Source organism: Mus caroli, unplaced genomic scaffold (assembly GCF_978045245.1).
Source record: "Mus caroli unplaced genomic scaffold, Mus_caroli_1 scaffold_12, whole genome shotgun sequence".
Classification (NCBI taxonomy): domain Eukaryota; kingdom Metazoa; phylum Chordata; class Mammalia; order Rodentia; family Muridae; genus Mus; species Mus caroli.
This window is the reverse complement of record NW_028227267.1, coordinates 38,846,352-38,867,350: the sequence shown is the minus strand read 5'-3', so window position 1 is coordinate 38,867,350 and position 20,999 is coordinate 38,846,352. Positions and strand designations below refer to the sequence as shown.

General features: G+C 43.3%; 2 protein-coding genes across 2 annotated transcripts; both read right to left on the bottom strand.

Moving 5' to 3' along the window:
* Positions 1 to 8,210: 8,210 nt before the first annotated feature.
* Positions 8,211 to 10,078, bottom strand: Rnase11 (ribonuclease A family member 11 (inactive)). Its single transcript, XM_021182701.3, has 2 exons — positions 10,030 to 10,078; positions 8,211 to 9,554 (listed from the first exon to the last, which is right to left on the bottom strand). The coding sequence occupies exon 2, from the start codon at positions 9,530 to 9,532 to the stop codon at positions 8,954 to 8,956; it is 579 nt and encodes a 192-aa protein (XP_021038360.1). The 5' UTR covers positions 9,533 to 9,554; positions 10,030 to 10,078; the 3' UTR covers positions 8,211 to 8,953.
* A 6,006-nt stretch (positions 10,079 to 16,084) lies between these two features.
* On the bottom strand, positions 16,085 to 16,978 carry Rnase12 (ribonuclease A family member 12 (inactive)). The gene is made up of 2 exons (XM_021182678.3): positions 16,901 to 16,978; positions 16,085 to 16,606 (listed from the first exon to the last, which is right to left on the bottom strand). Exons 1-2 carry the CDS (start codon positions 16,932 to 16,934, stop codon positions 16,131 to 16,133), a joined length of 510 nt encoding a protein of 169 aa, XP_021038337.2. The 5' UTR covers positions 16,935 to 16,978; the 3' UTR covers positions 16,085 to 16,130.
* Between the last annotated feature and the right edge of the window lie 4,021 nt (positions 16,979 to 20,999).

Genomic DNA, 20,999 nt, shown 5'->3' with positions numbered 1-20,999 from the left:
ATAAGAAGTTGTACACGTCTTACCATAAGCTATGACAAAGACTTCCTATATATTTCCAACATTGGAACAGCCAAAGAATGGAAGTTCTGTTTACTTTTTATTATCAGCATCTTCTCACTCCCCTCATGGCAACTATAGCAACCAAGAAACTCTAGCCCATGTGTAAGATAAGTAGGAAGACAGTTGTGGCTAATTGCAGATTTGGATTCTTATCTTATCCATTAGGAAAGGCCACAGAAATTTATAGAGAGAGTCAGAAGATGGGGGCACACAGTGGAAAATGGAGTGACTAGGAAAGTTAAGCACAGAGGTACAGAGGGAGGAAAAGAAGTTGTATTTCAAACTGGTGGTGTTGAGTGGTCCTTCTACGTGAACATATACCCTCCCTCACATAATTTTTTCATACCTCCATCAATATCACCCTGTGAGAACCAGAGAGTTCAATTCAAAACTCTGCAGTGAGAACACAGAGCATCTGGGGCATCTTGAGCAAGAGTGAGCAAATCAACAGACACATGATCAATGGAGTCCAGGTGTACCCACTCACCGAGTGAGAACTCAGCAACCAAGTGGCCTTCAACAAATCTATCGCATTACAGTTTCTATACGTTTCAAACCTGGGAGTGTCTAGGTAACAGGGAAAGAAATCATTATCAGGTTATCTTAAACACCAGAGAGCCTCGACTGACTCACAGAAGAGGGATGTCCAAGGGGCACTGGAGGAGGAAGCTAAAACTCTTCACCAGACTCTTGCCACCGTCTCCTCTCCACTTCTTTGTAGAACAAAAATGCTCCTCTACGGGCGCTCTGTGGAATGGCAGGGCCAGGCACTGTCACTTTTGTACCCTCTTCTAGGGTCACAGTGTTCCCGCTGTGCAGTCTTCCCCCACCTTCTTTCATCAAGGAAACTCACTCTTCTGATTGGCCTTGCCTCTGCCACTTGAGTAAATTGGCAATGTGGGGGTTTCTCACTGGTCAGCCATGCTCTTCTTGAAGAAAGAAAAGCAAAACCATGAAGAAAAGCCTAATAGAACTTTAAATTGTTGACAAAAGCGCTGCTGGTACTGAGCAGAAAACCAGTGAGGGCCATGGGCATTTGAGTGGGTGAAGTCAGAAAGCTGAACTCTGTCAACTTCATAGTTTTAATTATTATTGCATTTTAATTGTGTATGGGCGCATGCGATCCATGGTGACATGTAGAGGTCAGAGGATGACTTTCGGGAGTTGCTTCTCATTTTCTGTCATGTAGATTCCAGGAATTGAAATGAGCTCCTCAGGCTTGGCAAAGAGTACCCTGACCCACTGAGCCATCTTACCAGCCCTATGTCCCCATCTTTTCCTTATCTCACCATCTTATTCAGTGGAAATATAGATTGCATACCAGAAAAGAAAGAGGTTTTTTTGTTTTTGTTTTTTCAAGATAGGGTTTCTCTGTGTAGCCCTGGCTGTCCTGGAACTCACTCTGTAGACCAGGCTGGCCTCAAACTCAGAGATCTGCCTGCCTCTTCCTCCCAAATTCTGGGATTAAAGGTGTGTGCTACCACTGCCCAACAAGAAAGAGATCTTAATAAAGTTTTATTTATGAATGAATTATTTATTGCTAATTTCTTCTTTTTCCTCAAGATTTATTTATTTTATCTTATATATGTGAGTACACCGTCACTGTCTTCAGACACACTAGAAGAGGGCACCAGATCCCATTACAGATGGTTGTGAGCCACCATGTGATTGCTGGGAATTGAACTCAGCACCTCTGGAAGAGCAGTCGGGTGCTCTTACCCACTGAGCCATCTCACCAGCCCACAATATACTTTTAAGATCCCAAGCATTCCTGGTTAATTTTTGTAAGGAAATTCCAGGTTTTAATTGCACCAAATGGATTATTTTCTCAAATATTTTGAAGCAATGTTTGTCTTAAACATTCACCTCAAAACCTAAATGAGGACAAAGGCCGCACTGAGTGAAGAAAATCGGAACAGCCTGAGTCCAGAGTGGATAGCCAGGAGGTCAAACACATTGTTAACTCAGTTCACAGCACTTCTTCCTCTAAGGTGAAGGCTAAGTGCTTGAGCTTATGAGACATGCAGAATAAACCTACAAGAAACAAAAATTCTCATTAATTGAAAGTCAACTTTCAAACATAAGTACAGAGTAATTTTCATATCTCACTTTGGAACAATGAAGTCATTCCAGCACAGAGATGGCAAAATCTCTTCACATGTGTCCTGGTTTTTTGCAAATTAATTTTCACTAATGCTTTGTCTAGCTTTTTAAAGCACAAGGCTATATAAAAATGTAACAGATAGTGATAAGTAGAAACCTGCTACATTTTTCTGTGAGTCATTGTGACCCCAGACGATGTAGACTTCTTATTCAACCCCTAGCTATGGTTTGCTTTCTATTCTCTTTCCCTTCTGAAGTCAAAGATGGAATAAAGATGAAATATGTAATGTGTAAGGTTAAAATTCTGACAAATTAGGGTTTTGGTTAAATAAGGTAGATGAAGACAAAATACTATAAATCTCCATACCTCACACAACACACACATACATCCCACACAGACACAGATATACTTACATAAACTGCGCACAGACACACACAAGGCACCATATGAATTCCTCAACTTACATAGCTGTCTTAGTCAGGGTTTCTATTCCTGCACAAACATGATGACCAAGAAGCAAGTTGGGGAGGAAAGGGTTTATTCAGCTTACTCTTCCACATTGCTGTTCATCACTGAAGGAAGTCAGGACTGGAACTCAAGCAGGTCAGGAAGCAGGAGCTGAGCAGAGGCCACGGAGGGATGTTCTTTACTGGCTTGCTTCCCCTGGCTTGCTCAGCCTGCTCTCTTATAGAACCCAAGACTACCAGCCCAGAGATGGCACCACCCACAAGGGGCCTTTCCCCCTTGATCACTAATTGAGAAAATGCCTTACAGTTGGATCTCATGGAGGCATTTCCTCAACTGAAGCTCCTTTCTCTGTGATAACTCCAGCTGTGTCAAGTTGACACAAAATTAGCCAGTACACATAGCATAGGAAGTAAAGTAATTTTCAAAGATAAAAATTGTTTTTTTTAAGAACAAAACAAAATCTTTTTCATAATTTGAGGTAAGACATATCCTTACTACATAAGACAGAAAGCTTAAGCATAAAATAACCTACGGTGGCTGATCGTTCACTTTTAAGGATGGAATCATACCTCTCTGGATACACAACATCACATCAGAAAGAAAGGGCAAACCCAGCAAATATTCTAACAGCCAATGGATGGCAAAAAAGGAAACTCAAGACCAGCATGAGCTTGCAACTGTGTGTACAGTGTACTATTACTTCTCAATTTAGAGAAAAGGCAGTTAGTAGCCGTGTGTATGTGTGTGAATATACGTTTATGTGTATGTATGTGCCACTTGTGTGTGCATATGTGCATAAATGTATGTGTTTAAGTGTGTGCCCATGCCTGTATGTGTGTGAATGTGTGTGTATATGTCTTTGTGCATGCAAATGTGTGTATGTAACTTGAAAGTAAAAATACAGCTAATGAGACAGGTTTTGTCGACATAAAAACAGCATGGGAGATAGTTATGGTTATGAAAATATTCGATTTCAGAAATGTTTCTCATATTCTTGGTTGTATCCAGGTAAATATCTAGGTTTTCATACAATATTGCAGATTTGCATCATGCTATCATTAGTTAAACTGAATTAAAGGTACAGAGGTACTCTGCATTATTTCCTACAAATGCATGAAAATAATAACCTTAAAATAGTTTTTTTTAAAGAAAAGGCATTATATAACTGTATGGGTCTAATATCATATCATCTCAAAATTACAGAAATATAGAGATAGAGAACAAACTAGTCCAGCATGAGACAGTTCTTCAGCACTAATGGAGCACATATGCACACACTCACACATACATAAGACACACACACAGAGGCACACACACACAGAGGCACACACATACATGCATACAAACACGGACGCACTCGACATACATATACAGATAAACACATGAGCTCATACAAAACATGATGAAATGTGATTAAGGTCTGTAGTCTGCTCAACAGTATTATTTGATTTTATGCTGAAGTATTGTAAACTGTTTTTCTGGGGGAAGGAGAGAGAATAAAAAATATAATTTTATAGCCAGCTATGAATTTATTATTATTTTAAAAGTAAAAGATTTCTAAAAAGCAAATCAGTAGATCTTTATATTGACACAGAAAGACCATCAGGACTGTTGGAAAACAACTCTCAGAATTAAATCTAGAATGTGATCTCATTTATATTTAAATTTCTGTGCACACGCACACACACATATACACAAACCTGTGAATATATTGGTTCTCCACTGAGAAATGAGTATGGCAGATATGTTGATTGAACTCCGTGATTTGGTAATATTCGGGACAATATTCAAAACAATATTACAATAAGCAGGAACTAATAGGAAAAGATTGTTCTGGGCAGAGAACAGGCTCAGTGTTTGAAGTCTTTGCTGTGTGACCTGGACAGCCTGAGTTCAAATCCCCAGAAATCACATATGAAGCTGGGCTTTGGGTGTTTGCCCTGTAACCCCCAGTTGTGGGGCTGGAGATGGGCAGAGCCCAGGGACTCACTGATCAGTCAGTCTAGCCTCAGATTTGGTGAGAGACCGTGTGCCAAAAGAAGGCCTGAAAGCGGAAAGGGACTTATTGATAAGACGACGTCCTGCAGAAGAGGGAATGGGATGAAGGGGAAGAAGTTGTGAAAACCACTAAAATTCATAAAGATATGAAACAGCCACCACAATAGGAAATATTAAAACCAGGGGAGAATGGAGAAACATGCCCAACCCTCTACCGTTCACACGTGTGTGCACATGCCCCTACATCTCCCGCACACTCACAATAGGACAGACTGCTGTGAGGGAAAGCACTTGACTGGGTGGGTGGCATTGATGTTTTATGAAAGTTAATTTTCCATAATTCATGTAAAAATGAATGTGCGGTATGGATACACTGATTTACATCAGTTGAAAAAAACCTACTAACAATATACATAAGAGAAAGAATCAGGATGGGTCTCCGACAAGCATTATGACATAAACAACCAGCAGATGCCGAATGTATCTGATATGTCATCTAAAGTAAAGCTGCACATAGAAAGCTCTCTTATCTAGATGACTTTAACTGCGAGCAGAAGGCCCGAATGTAGACCTCAGCATTGTATGGGCTGGTGGCCAGGACTGAGTGAAAAAGGAGAGAAGGAGTTGGGCATCAGTAGTCTGTGCTCTTTCTTCACTGATATGTTATACTCTAAAGCTGTAAGCCAAAATAAATCCTTTCTCAGACAGACAGACCAACAGACAGACACAGAGGGGTGTAGGGAGACAGAGAGACAGAGACAGAGAGAGGTTGCACTGTAACATTCCCATGGGCTTATCTAATTGTGTTTGCTTGAAGGGCAGGACAGAGAGAGCTTTCCCTAGGTCCTGGCCATTCAATCAACACTGTTTATTGCTCCTGGAAACAGAGAAGAAAGCTGGGATGAAAGTGGAGTGTGTCTAGGGTCTGATAATGTTCTAAATGCTAAGAGTGTTTGGATACAGGAAAACCAGGGTCCAAAGCCGAGGGCTGAAAGCTTGAGAGAATGACCAGCATGAAGAGAATTCATGCTTTAGCCGAATACTACTAACTGATTAGAAGTAACAACGCGTCCACAAGTGGGTATCAAATGCGGTATGTAAATGAAAGAAATCAGCATAAGGAGTCCACAACTGGGTAATCACAGTTTCCGTAATCGATAAGTCAAAGATATATCGATATTAGAGACCGTGATTGACAGGATGTGGACAATTGGACCAGGGGTGTCAGGATGAAAAGCACATCTGCTTACTATGGGCTGCTGCAGTGTGGACACATAACATCTGTGCATCAGAACTCAAAAGGAACCTGCGCATCTATAAAGCTTACAAATTAATCCTTAGAGTTAAGGCCATAGCAAGATGCAGAGAACCCCCTAAACTTACTTTACAGATATTTGAGTGATCTCATAGAAGAGAGTGTAGAGGCAGTACTAAGAAGTCACTAGGTTTGACTGAAAGGATCCCTCAAAGCTAAATCTGAAGGCACGGAATGTTTTAAATAAGCCTTAGCGTATAACACCACTCCGATTGTAAATATCCACGAGTGCACAATGATATACACAAATTCTTGAATAAATAAATGGTTAGTTATTACTCTTTCAAGTAGATAAAACATAATTATACCCATGCAGGCGTGCTTCCTCCTAAAAGTACCTACGGAAACAGTCATAGAAAGTAAGAGGCAGCTTTATAGTGGAAGGAAAAGATGCTGCATAAGTCAGAAAGTTGCATACAGGCTTCCTTTAAATGTTCCCATATTAACCTTGTCCAATTTTTCTCTATGACTATTATTCTATCACTATCTTTATTTTCTTGCCCAGATTATACATGTCACTCAGACCCACAATCTATCTTTCTTTCTTTGAACCTAATGTGTCTATAGAATAAGATTAATGATGTGCAAACATTACTCCTTTTCACATAGTTACTGTAAAACCTTTAAATTATTTTTTCATGACCCTTCTGTTAGTTCCTCTGACTACTGTTACAGATTTCCACAAATGTGTTGCCTTAAAATAACAGAACACAAATTGGGCCAGGTGGTGGTGACACATGCCCTTAATGCCAGCACTCAAGAGGCAGAGGCAGGCAAATCTCTGAGTTAGAAGCTAGATGTATCTAGAGTGAGCTCCAGGATAGCCTGGGCTACATGGAAAAACCCTGTTTTGAAAAACAAACAAAAAACACATTGATTTTTTTCCCACAGTTCTGGAAGACCAGAGTCTAAAATCCACATTACTGGGTCCAGTGAGATGTTTCGGAGGGAAAGAAAAAGAGACTGGCTCTCTGAGTTCATGCATGCTTGGTAGCAGAAGGCATTGTAATGGCAATAGAAGCCATAGTGAACATCGTAGTGTGTGCACTGTCACGAGTGGACAAAGAGAAAATTGGGGCCTGGTCTGCACATTATGCAGGTACCACCCAGATTGGACAGCTGCCGCATTACCACTCCTTTCCGGAACAGCCCTGCAAGACACCAGTGAAGAAAAGTCTGCAGAGTGGACCAAACGTCAGGCAGCATGCGTGGTCACACATTCTGTCTGGAAGGAGGAAAGACTAGACGTGGAATTGGTCACTGAATCACCTGGGAGATTGCCTCTGAGATCCTGTCAGAATTATCTTGATTACATTGATGTGGGAAAAGCCATCTTAATTGCTGGCAGGACTAGTCTCAGGGTGGAGAATCCTCAGCAGTCAAGAAGGGGAAAGCGAGTTGAGCTCTGCAAAGTGTACAATCTGTTTCCTGCTCCTGGGAGCTGCTTCAAGCCTTAGACACTCGACTCATCTAACTTGGGTTAAAATAAAACCTTTCCCCTCCAACGGCTTTTGTCAGGATATTTTGTTAACACATCAAGAACAGGAACTAACACAACTGCGTTGTCCACGTTCAAAGCCAGCATTACCTCACTTCTGTCCCTCTCTGCCTTCTCCTGTAGCCAAATCTGTCTCTTGCATTTATGACCAAAACAAAACAAAAATAGTTTTCTCCAGGGCTGACTTGACCCTCCATTATAAATGAATGATGTGGAAATAAAGTTACTCACATATGAACTAAATACGAAGCAAGAAGAGACAGTTTTGTAGGATGAACTGGTGGAAAATCAACTCTTATGATTGGAGAGTGAGTGTAGTGTAGTATCAGACCTGCCACATGAAAGTAACCTAAGAATGGGTTCACTGAGCACAGCATCCAAGCTGTATCCTCAGTTATCCTTCAGGACCCAGGCTTTTCCTTAAATCACTTTCCTCTTACTGCCAAATGCTAATTGAGCTCTGCTTACGTACCAGCTTAACCAAAGTAACAGTGAACCGAGAGCACTGTTTAAGCAGCCACTAGGCTGACAAGAGAATCCAGCTCAAAAGCCCCCAAATGTCAAGTGTGGTTAGATTGGTCTACATTGGTTAACTGTCAGCATATTGTATTTTCAATAGAATGAGAATTCTGTATCAGTATAAAAATATTGGGAATATCCACACATAATGAGCCATGTGCTGCAAGAAAAAGCATTTAGCAACATAGCATTCATTTGCACACGTTTATTTCAAATAAAACTGTTTAAAAAAAGAGAGTTGCCTTGGGATGAAGGATTAGAGGGCAAACAGGCACATACATTTGCACAACAATGAATAACAACCTGGTAACTGTCTGTGCTTCATGCACTGTTAACTCTGCGGGCTTAAGATGGTAGAGAAAGCATCAAGATCGAAGATAACCCTGCTTGAAACTTGCCATATACTTGACACATCACTACCTCCTCTATTTCCCATAATTTGCCTCTCAGCAGGCACAGCTCGTGAGTAGCCAGACTTTACCTAGCGGTGACAAGAGCTTTGTTTCCTCTTTGCAGCGGTCCTGAGATAGCCACAGGGGAAGAAGAATGCAGGTTGATCTGTTGATGTCGAGACATCTCCCAGGGGACAAGCCACCCACAGCTGGGTGGCAGGCAGGTGTGCTCAGGGGCACACACATACTCAATATCCTTGGAAGAGCAGGACTGAGTATGTATCTCACCCTCATTCACACTATCTGACCTGAAGTTTCTCTCCTTACCTTTGTCCACTTGGGCAAACTCAGCTCTGGGGTAGCTTGATAGTTAAATCAGGAAGGAGTTCAGTTTGTGGGAACAAGAGTGAGAGCCGGAAGATGAGTGTGTGTTCTAGGGTCAGCTACAAGTTTTAAATAATTTGTGCTGCTACTTTGTTTCGCTCATGCGGTTAGTACCAATAGTGTTCACCACTTACTAAAGGAAAGATGTGTGAGGCAGAAGGAGAGAAGCAACAATGACCATGAACTTGTCCTTCTTTAGTCCCAAAGCCTGTGATTTACAATTTACAGCCACTAACTAACCAGCTCATCAGAGAATTGCTTGCCAGCACTGTCAGGATTTTCTTTAATGAGGTGATGCTGTGCTCATGGGACCTGAAGCACTGGTGGCCTGCAAGGACCTTGCATGTGGTATGCTCCAGTCCTAGGCTCCCACTGCTGCTTGGGTTAGGTGTTTGTTCACACTTCCCTCTGGTGGCCTTGGGAATTCTGAGGCTCACATCCATGGAGCCATGTATAAAGTTATTGTCCAACTGACAGGACGCATTCACGTCTACCTCGGTTCTCCAGACTCTTAGGCTGTTTACACAGTTCCTGCCATCTCTCATAGTATTTCCCTTGGGGATAATAAAAGATAGTCTTCTGGATGTTAGGGGTGTGGCAGACATCACATGTTTGGATATGCTGAGGCCAGTATTTTTGTCTGACAGGGTTGAGTTTGCTGATTCCTCTAGAATCTGTTTTGCAGCAGGTTGCATCTCTTCCTGTGAAAATTGTTCTGTGGTCCTCTTCATTCTGCTTTCTGAAGGCTTTGCAAGAAGCAGTCCAAGGGCGAGCAGCAGCAGAAAGACTGCCATCTCATAAGTCCGGTGATCTTGTCTGCAGTAAAGATAAAAGGAAGGAGAATGCAGGGGAGATGTTTTCCTTTTTGTAAGGGTAGCTATTCTTAGTAACAACCTCTAAACATAAAACTCCCACAGATATAGTTGAAATATGACATAGCAAGATGACAGTCCCTTGAGCAACAATGTTAAAATTTCCACTTACAATCATTCACTCTATCTATTTAGCCTTAGTTTACGAACCTGAAGAAAAAACAAAATGATAAACAAAGACATAAAACCCATGAGCTAAATCTAATGTGCAGGGACCAAGCATCTTTCTCTTTTCTGCTCTTGCTGGAGGGGTCTACAGTCTCCACGTAGGTCAAAGTCATCTCACACCTCACTATTGCTGTCTCTTACTGCCCACACAGGACCTGGCTCCCGGTGCCATGTGAACAGGCACAGACAGTAACCTTTCTCTACTCCCTGGCTTCTTCACCACCCATTCTCAGTCACAAATCTCTCTTTACCAGTTCCTTTGACAAGTTGATGCTGCCGAGAAAGAGTCCAGCTTCTTGCAGGGCTGGAAGTGAAACTGTGTCTCATAGTCAAAGATTCTACTATTGGGTCTAACCAAGGGGAGGAGGGGCAAGAAAGGGGTAGAGAGATGTGTGTGGGCTTGCTGAGAAATCCAGAAGCCAAGAACACTCAAGGGGAACTGGACAGAGTGTGTTTGTGGCAGTCTGAACCTGGAGCCGGGAAGCACCCTGCTTGCTCTTCCTTCTGTGAAGTCTTCCTTGCCATTTCCTTTAATCCCAAAGTATCTATTGTTTTGCTCTCTGACAGTTGACTGCACATCTTTCTTTATGTTTCACTGTGTCCAGTCTTTTCACTGTCTGGTTAGGTGACAGGTACGACCCATACTCTTGTAAGGCTGACAACTCCCTGATCCTGAAACATCCTTTCTGACCACTGCTAGAAGACACACGGACCTGCTCTGACATCACATCCGAACTATCAGCAGCATAGCATGACTAGTCAACGTGAAGATCTTTAGTGTTGTCAGTGTGAGACACTCCATAGTATGAGCCCCAGAGAAGATGATCATTTGTGTTGATAATTCTCTCTTACACTCTAGAATGATTTTTTTCCCTTTTCCCCCTTCTCCCCTTTAAAAGTTTCTCCTACCCATGTGTGTTCTTCACTGTCACCTCACCTCCTTTGTCATCCCACCCTGTACCCCGACCCCATTCTGTAAACCATCACTTGAAAGACACTTTCTTGGACCTCTCAACACTTCTCTCCTTGCCTCCAGAAACAGAGAACGCCCGCCCCTGAAGGCTACGAGCTGAACCTTTGCTTGTTCTCATTCCAGTCAGGACTTAGAGCTTCCCTTGTGATTTTGCTAAACAAAGCAGCCCTGATCAATCAGGGTGACCCTTTCTTATCGAAACACACCAGAAGACTCCATCTCTCCTTTTTTTTTACACTCCCCCCTCCCCCAGATTTTATTTTGTATTTATGGCTGTGAGTCTGTACATGTCATGTGTGCATGGGTGCCCACAGAGGCCAGAAAAGAATGTCAGATTCCCTGCTGCTGGAGTTATGTGTGATTATGAGCCATTTGATGTACGTGTGAAGACCCAAACTCAAGTCATCTGAAAGAGCAACCAGTGCCCTCCACCCCTGAGCCATCTCTCAGACTCCCACCTCTCCCACTTTGGGGCTTTCTTTTCTGCCTCTTGAAAGTTCCCAAAGCCAAATCCAGGTTGCATTTTTTCTTTGACACATCTTCTTCTCCTCACTTAAGTCTACTGAATGTCTCATTTCTGTGGATCTCTTATAACTTATTTTTTTATGTTTTTTTTTTTTTTTTTTTTTTTTACTATTTTTAAGTGTGTGTGCGTGCACGCACGCATACATAATTGTGAATGCAGGAACCCTGAGAGGCCAGAAGAGAACACCAGACTCCCTAGACCTAGAGTTACAGAGCACTGTAAACTGCCTGATGTGGGTGTTGGGCATTGATCTGGTCCTCTGAAGGAGCCTTTAACCCCTGAGTCACATTCCAGCCTCTCACTTGTCTTTAAAGACAGGAATCACTATTTAAAACAGGATGACATAGAACTTGCTAAATTACCCAAGCTGATCTGAAACTCAAAACTGAGCCTCCTGCCTCAGCGTCCTGAACACTAAATGACAGGCATGTACTATAATACCTGATGATTAGTGGATAAAGAACTCTGGCTACATGTGTTCCTTGAAACTGTGTGCCCTAGGCATAGACTTGGTAGATATTGAATAGAAGAAGAAACTTTAAATAACTTAGTTATTTTTCTGGATCTTCACCTCTTTGCCATTGACTCCTCTTGGTGAAGTGACTTTAGGGAAACAGGAAGGCAGTGCGGAAGAACGTTGCTGAGATCTCTGTCTCAGCACATATTTCACACAGGCAGAATTCACAGCTACTGCGCTTGACTGCAAATTATTAGGTGTTCACTAAAAATATATACACACACTCCAAAGTAAAGATGTCTAAATGCCACAATTTATCTGAGTTGGGCTTTGATCTCTATTAAATGAAAATGCTAAAAAGTGGATTCCTAGATCAATGTCACTTGTACCTTAAAGGGACTCATTTATTTTCAAGAGTTGTTTTTAAAGAGGAAGGAGAAGTTAGAGGGAGGAAGAGACATAAAGGGAATGAGGGCAAAGGGGAAGACAATGCCGCCCAGGGATGGGACAAGAAAACAGCAGCAATGGGCTGCTTTGCCTGCTTCTGACCAAGGCTGCCCTCCTGTAACCCTGCCACCACCCCCCCCCACCCCATCCCCGCGCCGTCCCTTCTCTTTCTCTGTTCAGACACTGAGCACTCAGCTCACTTGGGAGCGCATAAAAATTCCCAAGGCAACAACGATGATGGAATTCTGACAGAGAAAAAAAAATTCATCTGGAGAAGCCTTGCCCTGTGTGAAAGAAGCCACGAGACAGGTTCTGACCTACAAGCTGTGAATTGTGTTTCACTTGGGACAGTTGCCCTCCTCCCTGGAAACCTACCTGGTCGGTCATAAAAGACAGAATTAGCAGCCCACAGAGATGCACCTTCTCTTTTGATACGACCTTGAGTTAAGTCCAAAAGGCTGGTGCAACAACTGAAGTCTCTCAACTGGAAAGATCAGGACAGAACAAGCCCTTCAACATCTGGGAACAGCTCACCCTGCTCCGGCCCACTCACTCTCTGAGTCTTGCTTCCCACATACAAGCTTGAGACTACATCACTCAGAATTAATGACCCCATAAACTGGCCCCTACTTGTTCATTATCTGGATTTCTTACTAATTTTCCGACTTAAGCCTTCCCTCAAGCAAAGCCGCTTTCTGCACTACTTAAGAAATAAAACAAGCTCTTTAAGCTCTCAACTTTCTTACTCTCACCTGTAGTCCTCTTTCTCTCTCTCCCTTCCCCCTCTCTCCACGTGGCCATGACCTGCCTCTCTTTCTACCTTCTGTCTTTCTCCCTGCCTTGCTACAATAAAGCTCTAAAACCACAAAACAAACAAACAAACAAACAAACAAAACAATAGGATAACAGACTTGGGAAACAAAACCACAAAGGTTATCATAGTTTTATAGATGAAAAAAACTAATTACTAGAAGCATACTGACAGAAGACTAATTATCGAGACTTGATGAAGTTTCCAGAATAGGCAGAATTTGTCTTCCTCTCCTCTCCAGCTGCAGGTTTCCACATCCATAGCTGAACACTGGGTGACTACACATTGACAAGCAAATATCAAAAGCGGAGGGAGTTTGCAGTATGGCTCAAAGCCTCTCTGTTTCATTCAGAATTTTGAAGAGGAAAAACCTTAGCTCAGAGAGACTCAGTCCTCCCTTCAGACTTTTCGTATCCGCAGCTCTCCACGGTCTTTAGGGGAATGGTCTCTGACACAGTTGGATGCCTTCCAAACTTCTTTTCTTTTCTTTGGAGACCAGGAGGAGCTGGTGAACAGGGACAGATGCAGTGTAATGTGTATAACCTATCTTTAGAGAAGTCTTTAAGACCCCAGAAGTGACCCCCAAAATATAGGCTCCAGCCATTCCTCCTGCCCCCCCCACCCCCACCCTACTGCTATAGAGAGACAGCTCAAAGGCGGATGAAAGCTGTGGAGAAACTGAGCTGGAGCTCATTGGAAATTCTTCCGGGCTGGGCTGGCTCTCAAAGTGCTACATAGTTCCGAGTGGGACTCTGTGGAGTAAAAGCATGGATGAGCTAACACAGCTGTGAAATGTAACACCATCCTGCCTCACAAGATGAACCTATTGATACAATGGTGGCCCGACTGATACAGGTATGTTAGGGGTAAACCACTGCTTCCTAATTTGATTCTGGGCTTGCCTAATACTTTAAACCATGACTGAAAAGGTCTTAGACGGGGAGGAGAATCTAATCTGACTACTTAGCTAAATTGACATAGCATCAAACCACCCTCTAAATATCTGTGTTTATGCCTACAGACAAAGGCTATCTCAGCCTTAAATAAAGGCTTTGTTCACTCCTGGTGATGAACAAAGGTGAGTGCAAAGACCTTTGACTGCCCAAGATGCTGAGAATAAAGAATGGCTCATCCCCAGGCAAGAGGTTTAAATCACCCCTCAATGCTCACACAACATTGTGAGGAGGAGACCGAAAGTGTATCAGAGCCATAGAGTGAGAGGAGGGACTGCAAAATGGCATCTTCTATGCACAACTTGTCTATGGCAATCGTAAACTTCCAGGAGCTGAGTCCACAGAAGTCAGGCCCTCCAAACAGTCAGCTATGGAGGGAAAAAGGACTCACAGGCCCTACCACTTACTGCTGACCTGGGCAGACCACAGGTTCAGGCTCTGATAGTCAGTTCTAAACTCAGGGTGACCCAGAAAGATAAGCTCTGAGTTGAGAAAGAACAAGTGGTGTGTGGAAATGTAGGGGGTGAGAAAAGTCGAAGCAGAGAGAGCCTGGGGTGTTTGATGGAAACACAATGCATACATGTATGAGATTCGCAAACAATGAATTTCAAAAATATATTAAAGGACAAAGTCCCTAAGAGGTAACCCCAGTAGTGTTTTCTTTTAAATTAATTAATTAGTTAATTAATTAATAATTGCAGGTTGGAGAGATGGCTCAGAGGTTAAAAGTACTTATGGCTCTTGCAGAGAGCAAGGTTCAGGTTCCAGAACTCACAGAGAGTCTCACGATCCCCCGTGACTGTAGTTTCGGGGTAGCTAGATGCCCCTTCTTACCTCCATGGGTACTACATAAGTGTGACACACACACACGCAAATAAAACAAATAAGAAATTCAAGGGGAAGTAGAGATAAAGTGGCACTCCCAGGTAAAAATCTATTAATTGATAGCTGCTGGAAGAGGGAAATTCTTTTTTCTTTAATAGAGTGACACCTGGTATAGCAACCATACAGGGCAGGTCTTGTGCTCAGGATAGCTGGCCAACACAAATGGGACACCATGGTTTGGTTTTGTTTGGTTTGGTTTGGTTTGCTTTGGTTTTTAAGAGAATGAGAGAGCATGAAGGTGATACTTTAAATTTATTTTTAATTAAAACAGAATTTTGTTGCTTTTCTCCTTCTTCCCTTTCCTCCGGCCCCTCCCATGTCCCTTCCCTCCAACCCCTCCTATGTTTGCCCATTCTCAAATTGATATCTCTTTTTCTTTTGTTATTATAAATCTGCATAGTATTACATATTTGCATATATGCATATATATGCAGATTCATTTTTGTTGTTTGTGTCTTCAAGGCTGACCACTTTGCAAATAATTAGGGGCTGGGAGAGGGGTCAGAAGGAAATAGGGTGAAAAGGAATGGATATGATCAAAATACATTGTATGGGTAGGGCACGAGTCATAGGCTTTTAATTCAAGTTCTTAAGAGCAGAGGTGGGCAAATCTCTGTGAGTTCGAGGGCAGCCTAGTTTACATAGTGAGTTCCAGTCCATCTGGAGCTACAAAGTAAGGTCCTCTCTTAAACAAACAAAAAATCCATAATATACGATTATTGAAGAATAAATAAAATCATAACTCAAAAAAGTACATGCCATGTAATCCTTCATGCACAAAATTAACATTTTAAACAGTGTGATCTGTTCCCCTGCTGGTAACGTTCATATGGCCTGGCTCATTCCAATTTTGCCCTATCGTGCTGGATCTTTGAGATGTAGATATTTTACACAAAAGGGATTTTTGCTATCATTTTGATTTTTCAGAATATTGACTAAAATGTTGTCTATCTACGCTAATTATTGGGTTTTGTTTGTGTGGTGCTTGGTTGGCGGCCCCTTGAGCGTCGCACCTAACTGACTCTTGCTCTCCAACTGAAATCTGACCTCAGATTCCCATTAATTCCATTGAATGACTCAAAGACAAGGCACAAAAACTTAAAACGCATGCGGAGCCTGCGATTTAATTCAGCAAAAATGTTTTTATTGATATAGAACCAATGATCGTGTCTAAGCAACACTGGAAGGACTAATCACATTACACCTTCCATTCACGGCCTTACCCCACACCCACAGTTCAGGTTAACCAGAGCGGCTCCGGGACAGATGAGAAGTCCTCACACTCAGTGCTGATGGCAAGTTATTCCACATATCCCTGGAGATCAACTGGCCCTAAGTCATCACAAGTCACAAGAACAAACCCCTTTATGGGAGAAATGTGGTACCTGCAGGCAGGATAGGTGGTGCCGTGAATGAGCTGACAAACTGTCATCCTGAATTTTGTCTCGCTCTGGAAGCAGAAAAGGTCAGAGTCATTCGGGCATGGCATCTTCTTGGAGGAAGTGCAGACTCTGTTGATCTTCTGAGGCCTCTCGTGGATGAAGACGTGCACCTTTCTGCATCTGTGGTCGGGCTCCCTGATGACCCTCTGGAGAATCATGTAGTTGCAGTACCTCAGAGGAACAGCGTTCTGAGGATAGTCCACATGCAACTGTTCTATAGACGTCAGCACCACATCCTCAGTCAGCTCATTCTCCCAGAACAGAAGCAGCAAGAAAACAATCACCATTAGGACCATCAGGGGCAAGATTCCCTTCACATCTCTGGCCTGAACTCCTGGTAAGTAAAGGGAACAGAAAGGATCAGAGAGGGTAGTGAGAGTCCTCCAGCTTCAACCCAGGACGACCTCCCCACCCCCTCCAGGATACATGATCCCTTCCTGCTAATTTAAATCACACTGGTCACCTAAGACCCCATTGCAAGTGCTGCCCAACTAGGAAGCCATTTTTCTTATTACTGACCAGCTTCCTTCCCACCCAGCTCCACACACTGCCCTCAAGACTGTAATCTGTTCCTTCCATTTCCTCTCCATGCGTGGGTTCAGCTTCCCTTGGCGCTAGCTCCTCTCACCTGCCCTTTTTGCTCTTGTTCTCACAGACAGCATGCCCCTTTAATCATGTATGTGAGAAAATCCTTCCTGTCTCACTGTTCCTAGACAAGAGCTGATAAGGAGATGTTGTATGTGGGGAGGGCAGAGGAGGAAAGAGCAGAAAGGGAGGGGCCCGAGGAACAGTGTGCTTGAGTGCACACTGTTGGAGGAGGAAGAGAATTCACAGTCGAAGTGAGACATTGGTAAGGCAGGCCCTGCATTGGTTCTCATTAGACACTCATGGGCTCTTTGAAACATTTAATAGTGATTCCAGCATTTGATTCATGTGGAAATATTTAATGCCACCCACAGTATTGTCCATTGTCTATGTTTTTAACCAGCCCTCCCCACAAGTCTGTGAATGAGCTATTTTTCTACTTCATTAATAGAGACATGAGTTGAAGAAAGGTCATGGTAAAGGCATAGAGTAATAAACAGAACAAGAGTTTATTTGTGTCAGTGCCAGACGCCTGTCTCAGCATGGCTTCTTCCTATATGGAATCTTGGGTTGGGTACAAACAACTCTGTTGACTTAGAATTCATCTACCTAAAGCTCTGGGCTTCTGAAGAGGGTGGCAATAACTCCCAGGCTCTGCTGAATCTTTGAAACATGAGATGTTAGGACAAACAAAACAAAAAACACCCATCGTTTTCCACATGGAGAAAAGTGTGTGGTTCCAGACACTGGGGCAATAGGAGAAACTGTGTCTCCATCCATCTCTGAAAATCTGGTGAACTGATGCAGGGATGGAAACCACCACTTGATTTAGTGTTGTTCTAACTTGAACCTTCAAGTGTGTGAATGAACATATGGTTTTCAGCATGTGCATGTCTAAGTGTGTGCATGTATGGGTTGAGAACAGGTATATATGAGTGCGCATGTGTGTGTGACTATAAGTATGTGAGGTTGAGTGTGTATATGTGTGAAAATGTGTATGTGGGAGAATGTGTATGAATATGGGTGTTGTGTTTATATGTGAGAATGTGTGGTTTTATATATGTGTGTGTATGTGTGTGTGTGTATGCGTGTGTGTATGTGATTGTAAATGTATGTGATGTGTGTGTGAATGTATATATTATATGAGACTGTGCATGAGTGTGTGTTAGTGTGTGGATGTAAATGTTTAAGTGTGTGTGTGTGTGTGTGTGTGTGTAAGAGAGAGGGGGGAGAGAAGGCAAGAAAGAGAGAGAGAGAGAAAGAGAGAAAGAGAGAAAGAGAAAAAGAGAGAAAGAGAGAGAGTTTGTTTGTAGGGGGGAGAAATGTGTGTCTGTGTCTAGGTTGGGCCTAGAGACCAAGAAAACACCGTATGTGCTGACCACTTGCTTAGTCACTGAGCTATACTCGGTCTGTGGTGCTGTTTCAGAAAGACAAGTGTGGTTTGAATGAAAATGGCCCCTATAGACTTTGAATGCTTGGTTCCCCAGTTGGGTAGAACTGTTTGGGAAGGATTAGGTGTGTCACTTGGAGTGGGCTTCAAGGTTTCAAAAGCCCACACCATCCCCAGCTCTTTCTCCCTATGCCTCTATCATCTCTGTCTTGTGCTTATGGATCAGGTTGTGAGCTCCTAACTGCTCCAGCACCATGCCTGCCTGCCTGCCTGCTGCTGCCATTCTCCCCGCCATGATGGTCATGAACTGAAACTGTAAGCCTGTAAGTCTGTCTTCTGTAAGTTGCCTTGGTCCTAGTGCTTAGTGCCTTAGCACCCCTACAGAAACATAACTAAGGCAGTGTGGAATGATGGGACCCATTAGCCTTTCTCTTTTTGTATATATTTGTAGATATTTATGTACAACGTCTACATCCTTGCTCTCATGGGTTTACATCTGGTAGCTACAGATCGACAGTGAGAAATAAACACAGTCAATGGTTCTTTAGAAGACAGGAGCCACAGGTTTTACATAGGACAGACAGAGTGGAGCTGGGAAATTAATAGGTTTCCCCTTCTTCCTGTCTAACAAATCTCAATGTTGTTTAAGAATCTACCAGGTCTCAGGCTGGAAAGATGTCTCAATGGTTAGGAGCGTCTGGGATGGAGATGATGCCAGAAAGACCAAGAGCATCATCCGAACAACTTACATAAAACTGAAAATATGTGAATATCCACATGAAAGATCAAGAAGCTTTGCAGGGAAGGCCGATGCACTGGTTCTCAGCCACTGCAGTCAATAGCCCCTCTCCAGAGAAATAACTCATCCACAGCAAGATGAAAGCCATCCATTGCAATAGGGAATGCTTACTGCGCTGGTCTGACACAGTTACATCTACATCATCGTCTTGGTCCAGAGCTCACACAGCAGGAATAAGACAGCTCATCTGTGAGCTCCTTCCCTGGATGCCTGGAGGGTCTTTTAAACAGCCACTGCTGGAGGAAGTGAGTTTTCCTGTTGATATCTGGCCACTTAGTAGTGTGAAGGATTTGACTGGCTTCCTCTTCACAAACTGTGCACATCCAGAGAAGAGAGCTGCGTGTTCATCTCTAGCACGGTGTCCATGGCTTCTAAGATCACAGCATGTTTATGGGATGGGCAAATGGGCAGAAGATGTCATGTTTGTCCCTTTGGGGGCACCAACTACCTAGGTTAGAATAAGGAAGTCATGACACTTCCCAGGGTTCCTATGTGTATATCTAAATTGGGGTGGTAGAAAACACTAGCTTACAGACCAAGCTACTGAGCTTAGTTTAAATGCTGATCTCATAAGATGACTGGCTACACAGCGACAGGGTGCTGGGATGCTGCACTCTGCCTCCAGCCTTCCTGGAAACCAGCAATAAGGAAGCATAGAGTTAGCCAATAGGTACCAGACCCCAAGTAGGGTCTGATTTAAGAGTAGGGAAGTATTCCTTAGGGAACTGGCAATCTAGTCAAAGGGATCACACAGAACAAAACAGCAGCTGTAGGAGGAAAGGCACAAGGCACCCTTTTTTTTGGGGGGGGGGGATGCATGGTGGTGGTGGTGGTGGTGTTGGTGGTGGTGATGTGTATGCAGTTAGTTAGTTACTTATTTGGAGTGTGCACGCAACAGCGAGCCTATAGGAGTCAGAGACAGCTTTTGAGAGTTGTTTCTCTCCTTGCACCCTGTGGCTCTCAGGAACTGGACTCGGGTTGCCAGCCCTGGCATCTTTTCCCACTGGGTCATCTAAGTCACCCTAGGAGGTCAGAGGTCAACTTGTAGAAATTGTTTCTCTCCACCTACCATGGGAGATCCAGGGACTGAACATCAAGTTCTTGGGCTTGACACCAAGAACTTCTCCCACTGAAGTATCCCATGGATGAAGTAGGCAGCTATTTTAGAGGTTCATTCAGTATCTTTGGCAATCACACAGCTGCTTTCTGAATAGTCTGTGAACTGGTTCCTTTACCAGCTCCTAGGCTCTAGTCAAACTCGCCACCTACTGCTTTATTTATCCTTTTATTCAACTAAGGTGAGCAGATGTGGGGCCTGCGCACATCCAAGAGCAAGCTACTTCTGACTTTGGACAGATGATGTTCTGAATTGGAGGCAGTTAACCTGGATTTTACAGTTAGAGCCCCAGGCTATGCACACAAGGTCCTTCTGTGGGAAGCACAGTTTTATGGTCCTTTGGTCCATGCAATGACTGCCACAGGCTAGGAGCCCAAGTAAGACCAGCTGAGGAGAAATTGCCTGAAGCCTTCCCTTCTAAGGTAGGACAGCACCTTCAGTTTTTGACTTCAGGAACACTTTGAGCACTTCATACCTGACTTCTCTGCATCAGCAGCCTGAGCATTTACCCAAAGACTTCTGAATGTGCGGTGTGGAGGGAACATTAAGGCAGCCTTCCCTCCATGTCCCCCTCAGGACATTCTTCCCTTCTGTGCACTCCCAGGCTCTGCTGTCTTTTCTGCATCAGTTCCATCATCTCTACATATAAGATCAAACTCCTTGGAAAAGGTGGACTAGCACAATGATCCAGGAAATCTAGGCTTGATTTTAAATAAAGCAAACAAATTCAAGCCTCTCTCTGCTCATCAGCTCCCCACTAGGGTCACGTGGGCATCATTAAACTGGGTCCTGTCCCACTAACCAATGCTAAGACCCTGAGCTCAGTCAATGTTAAT

Excerpts from the sequence above, each read along its gene's own strand:
- Rnase11 (XM_021182701.3), bottom strand. The coding sequence starts at position 9,532 with ATGGCAGTCTTTCTGCTGCTGCTCGCCCTTGGACTGCTTCTTGCAAAG.
- Rnase12 (XM_021182678.3), bottom strand. The coding sequence starts at position 16,934 with ATGCTGTCTGTGAGAACAAGAGCAAAAAGGGCAG. Across the intron at positions 16,607-16,900 it reads AACAAGAGCAAAAAGGGCAG|GAGTTCAGGCCAGAGATGTG; the intron begins GTGAGAGGAGCT and ends TTTACTTACCAG.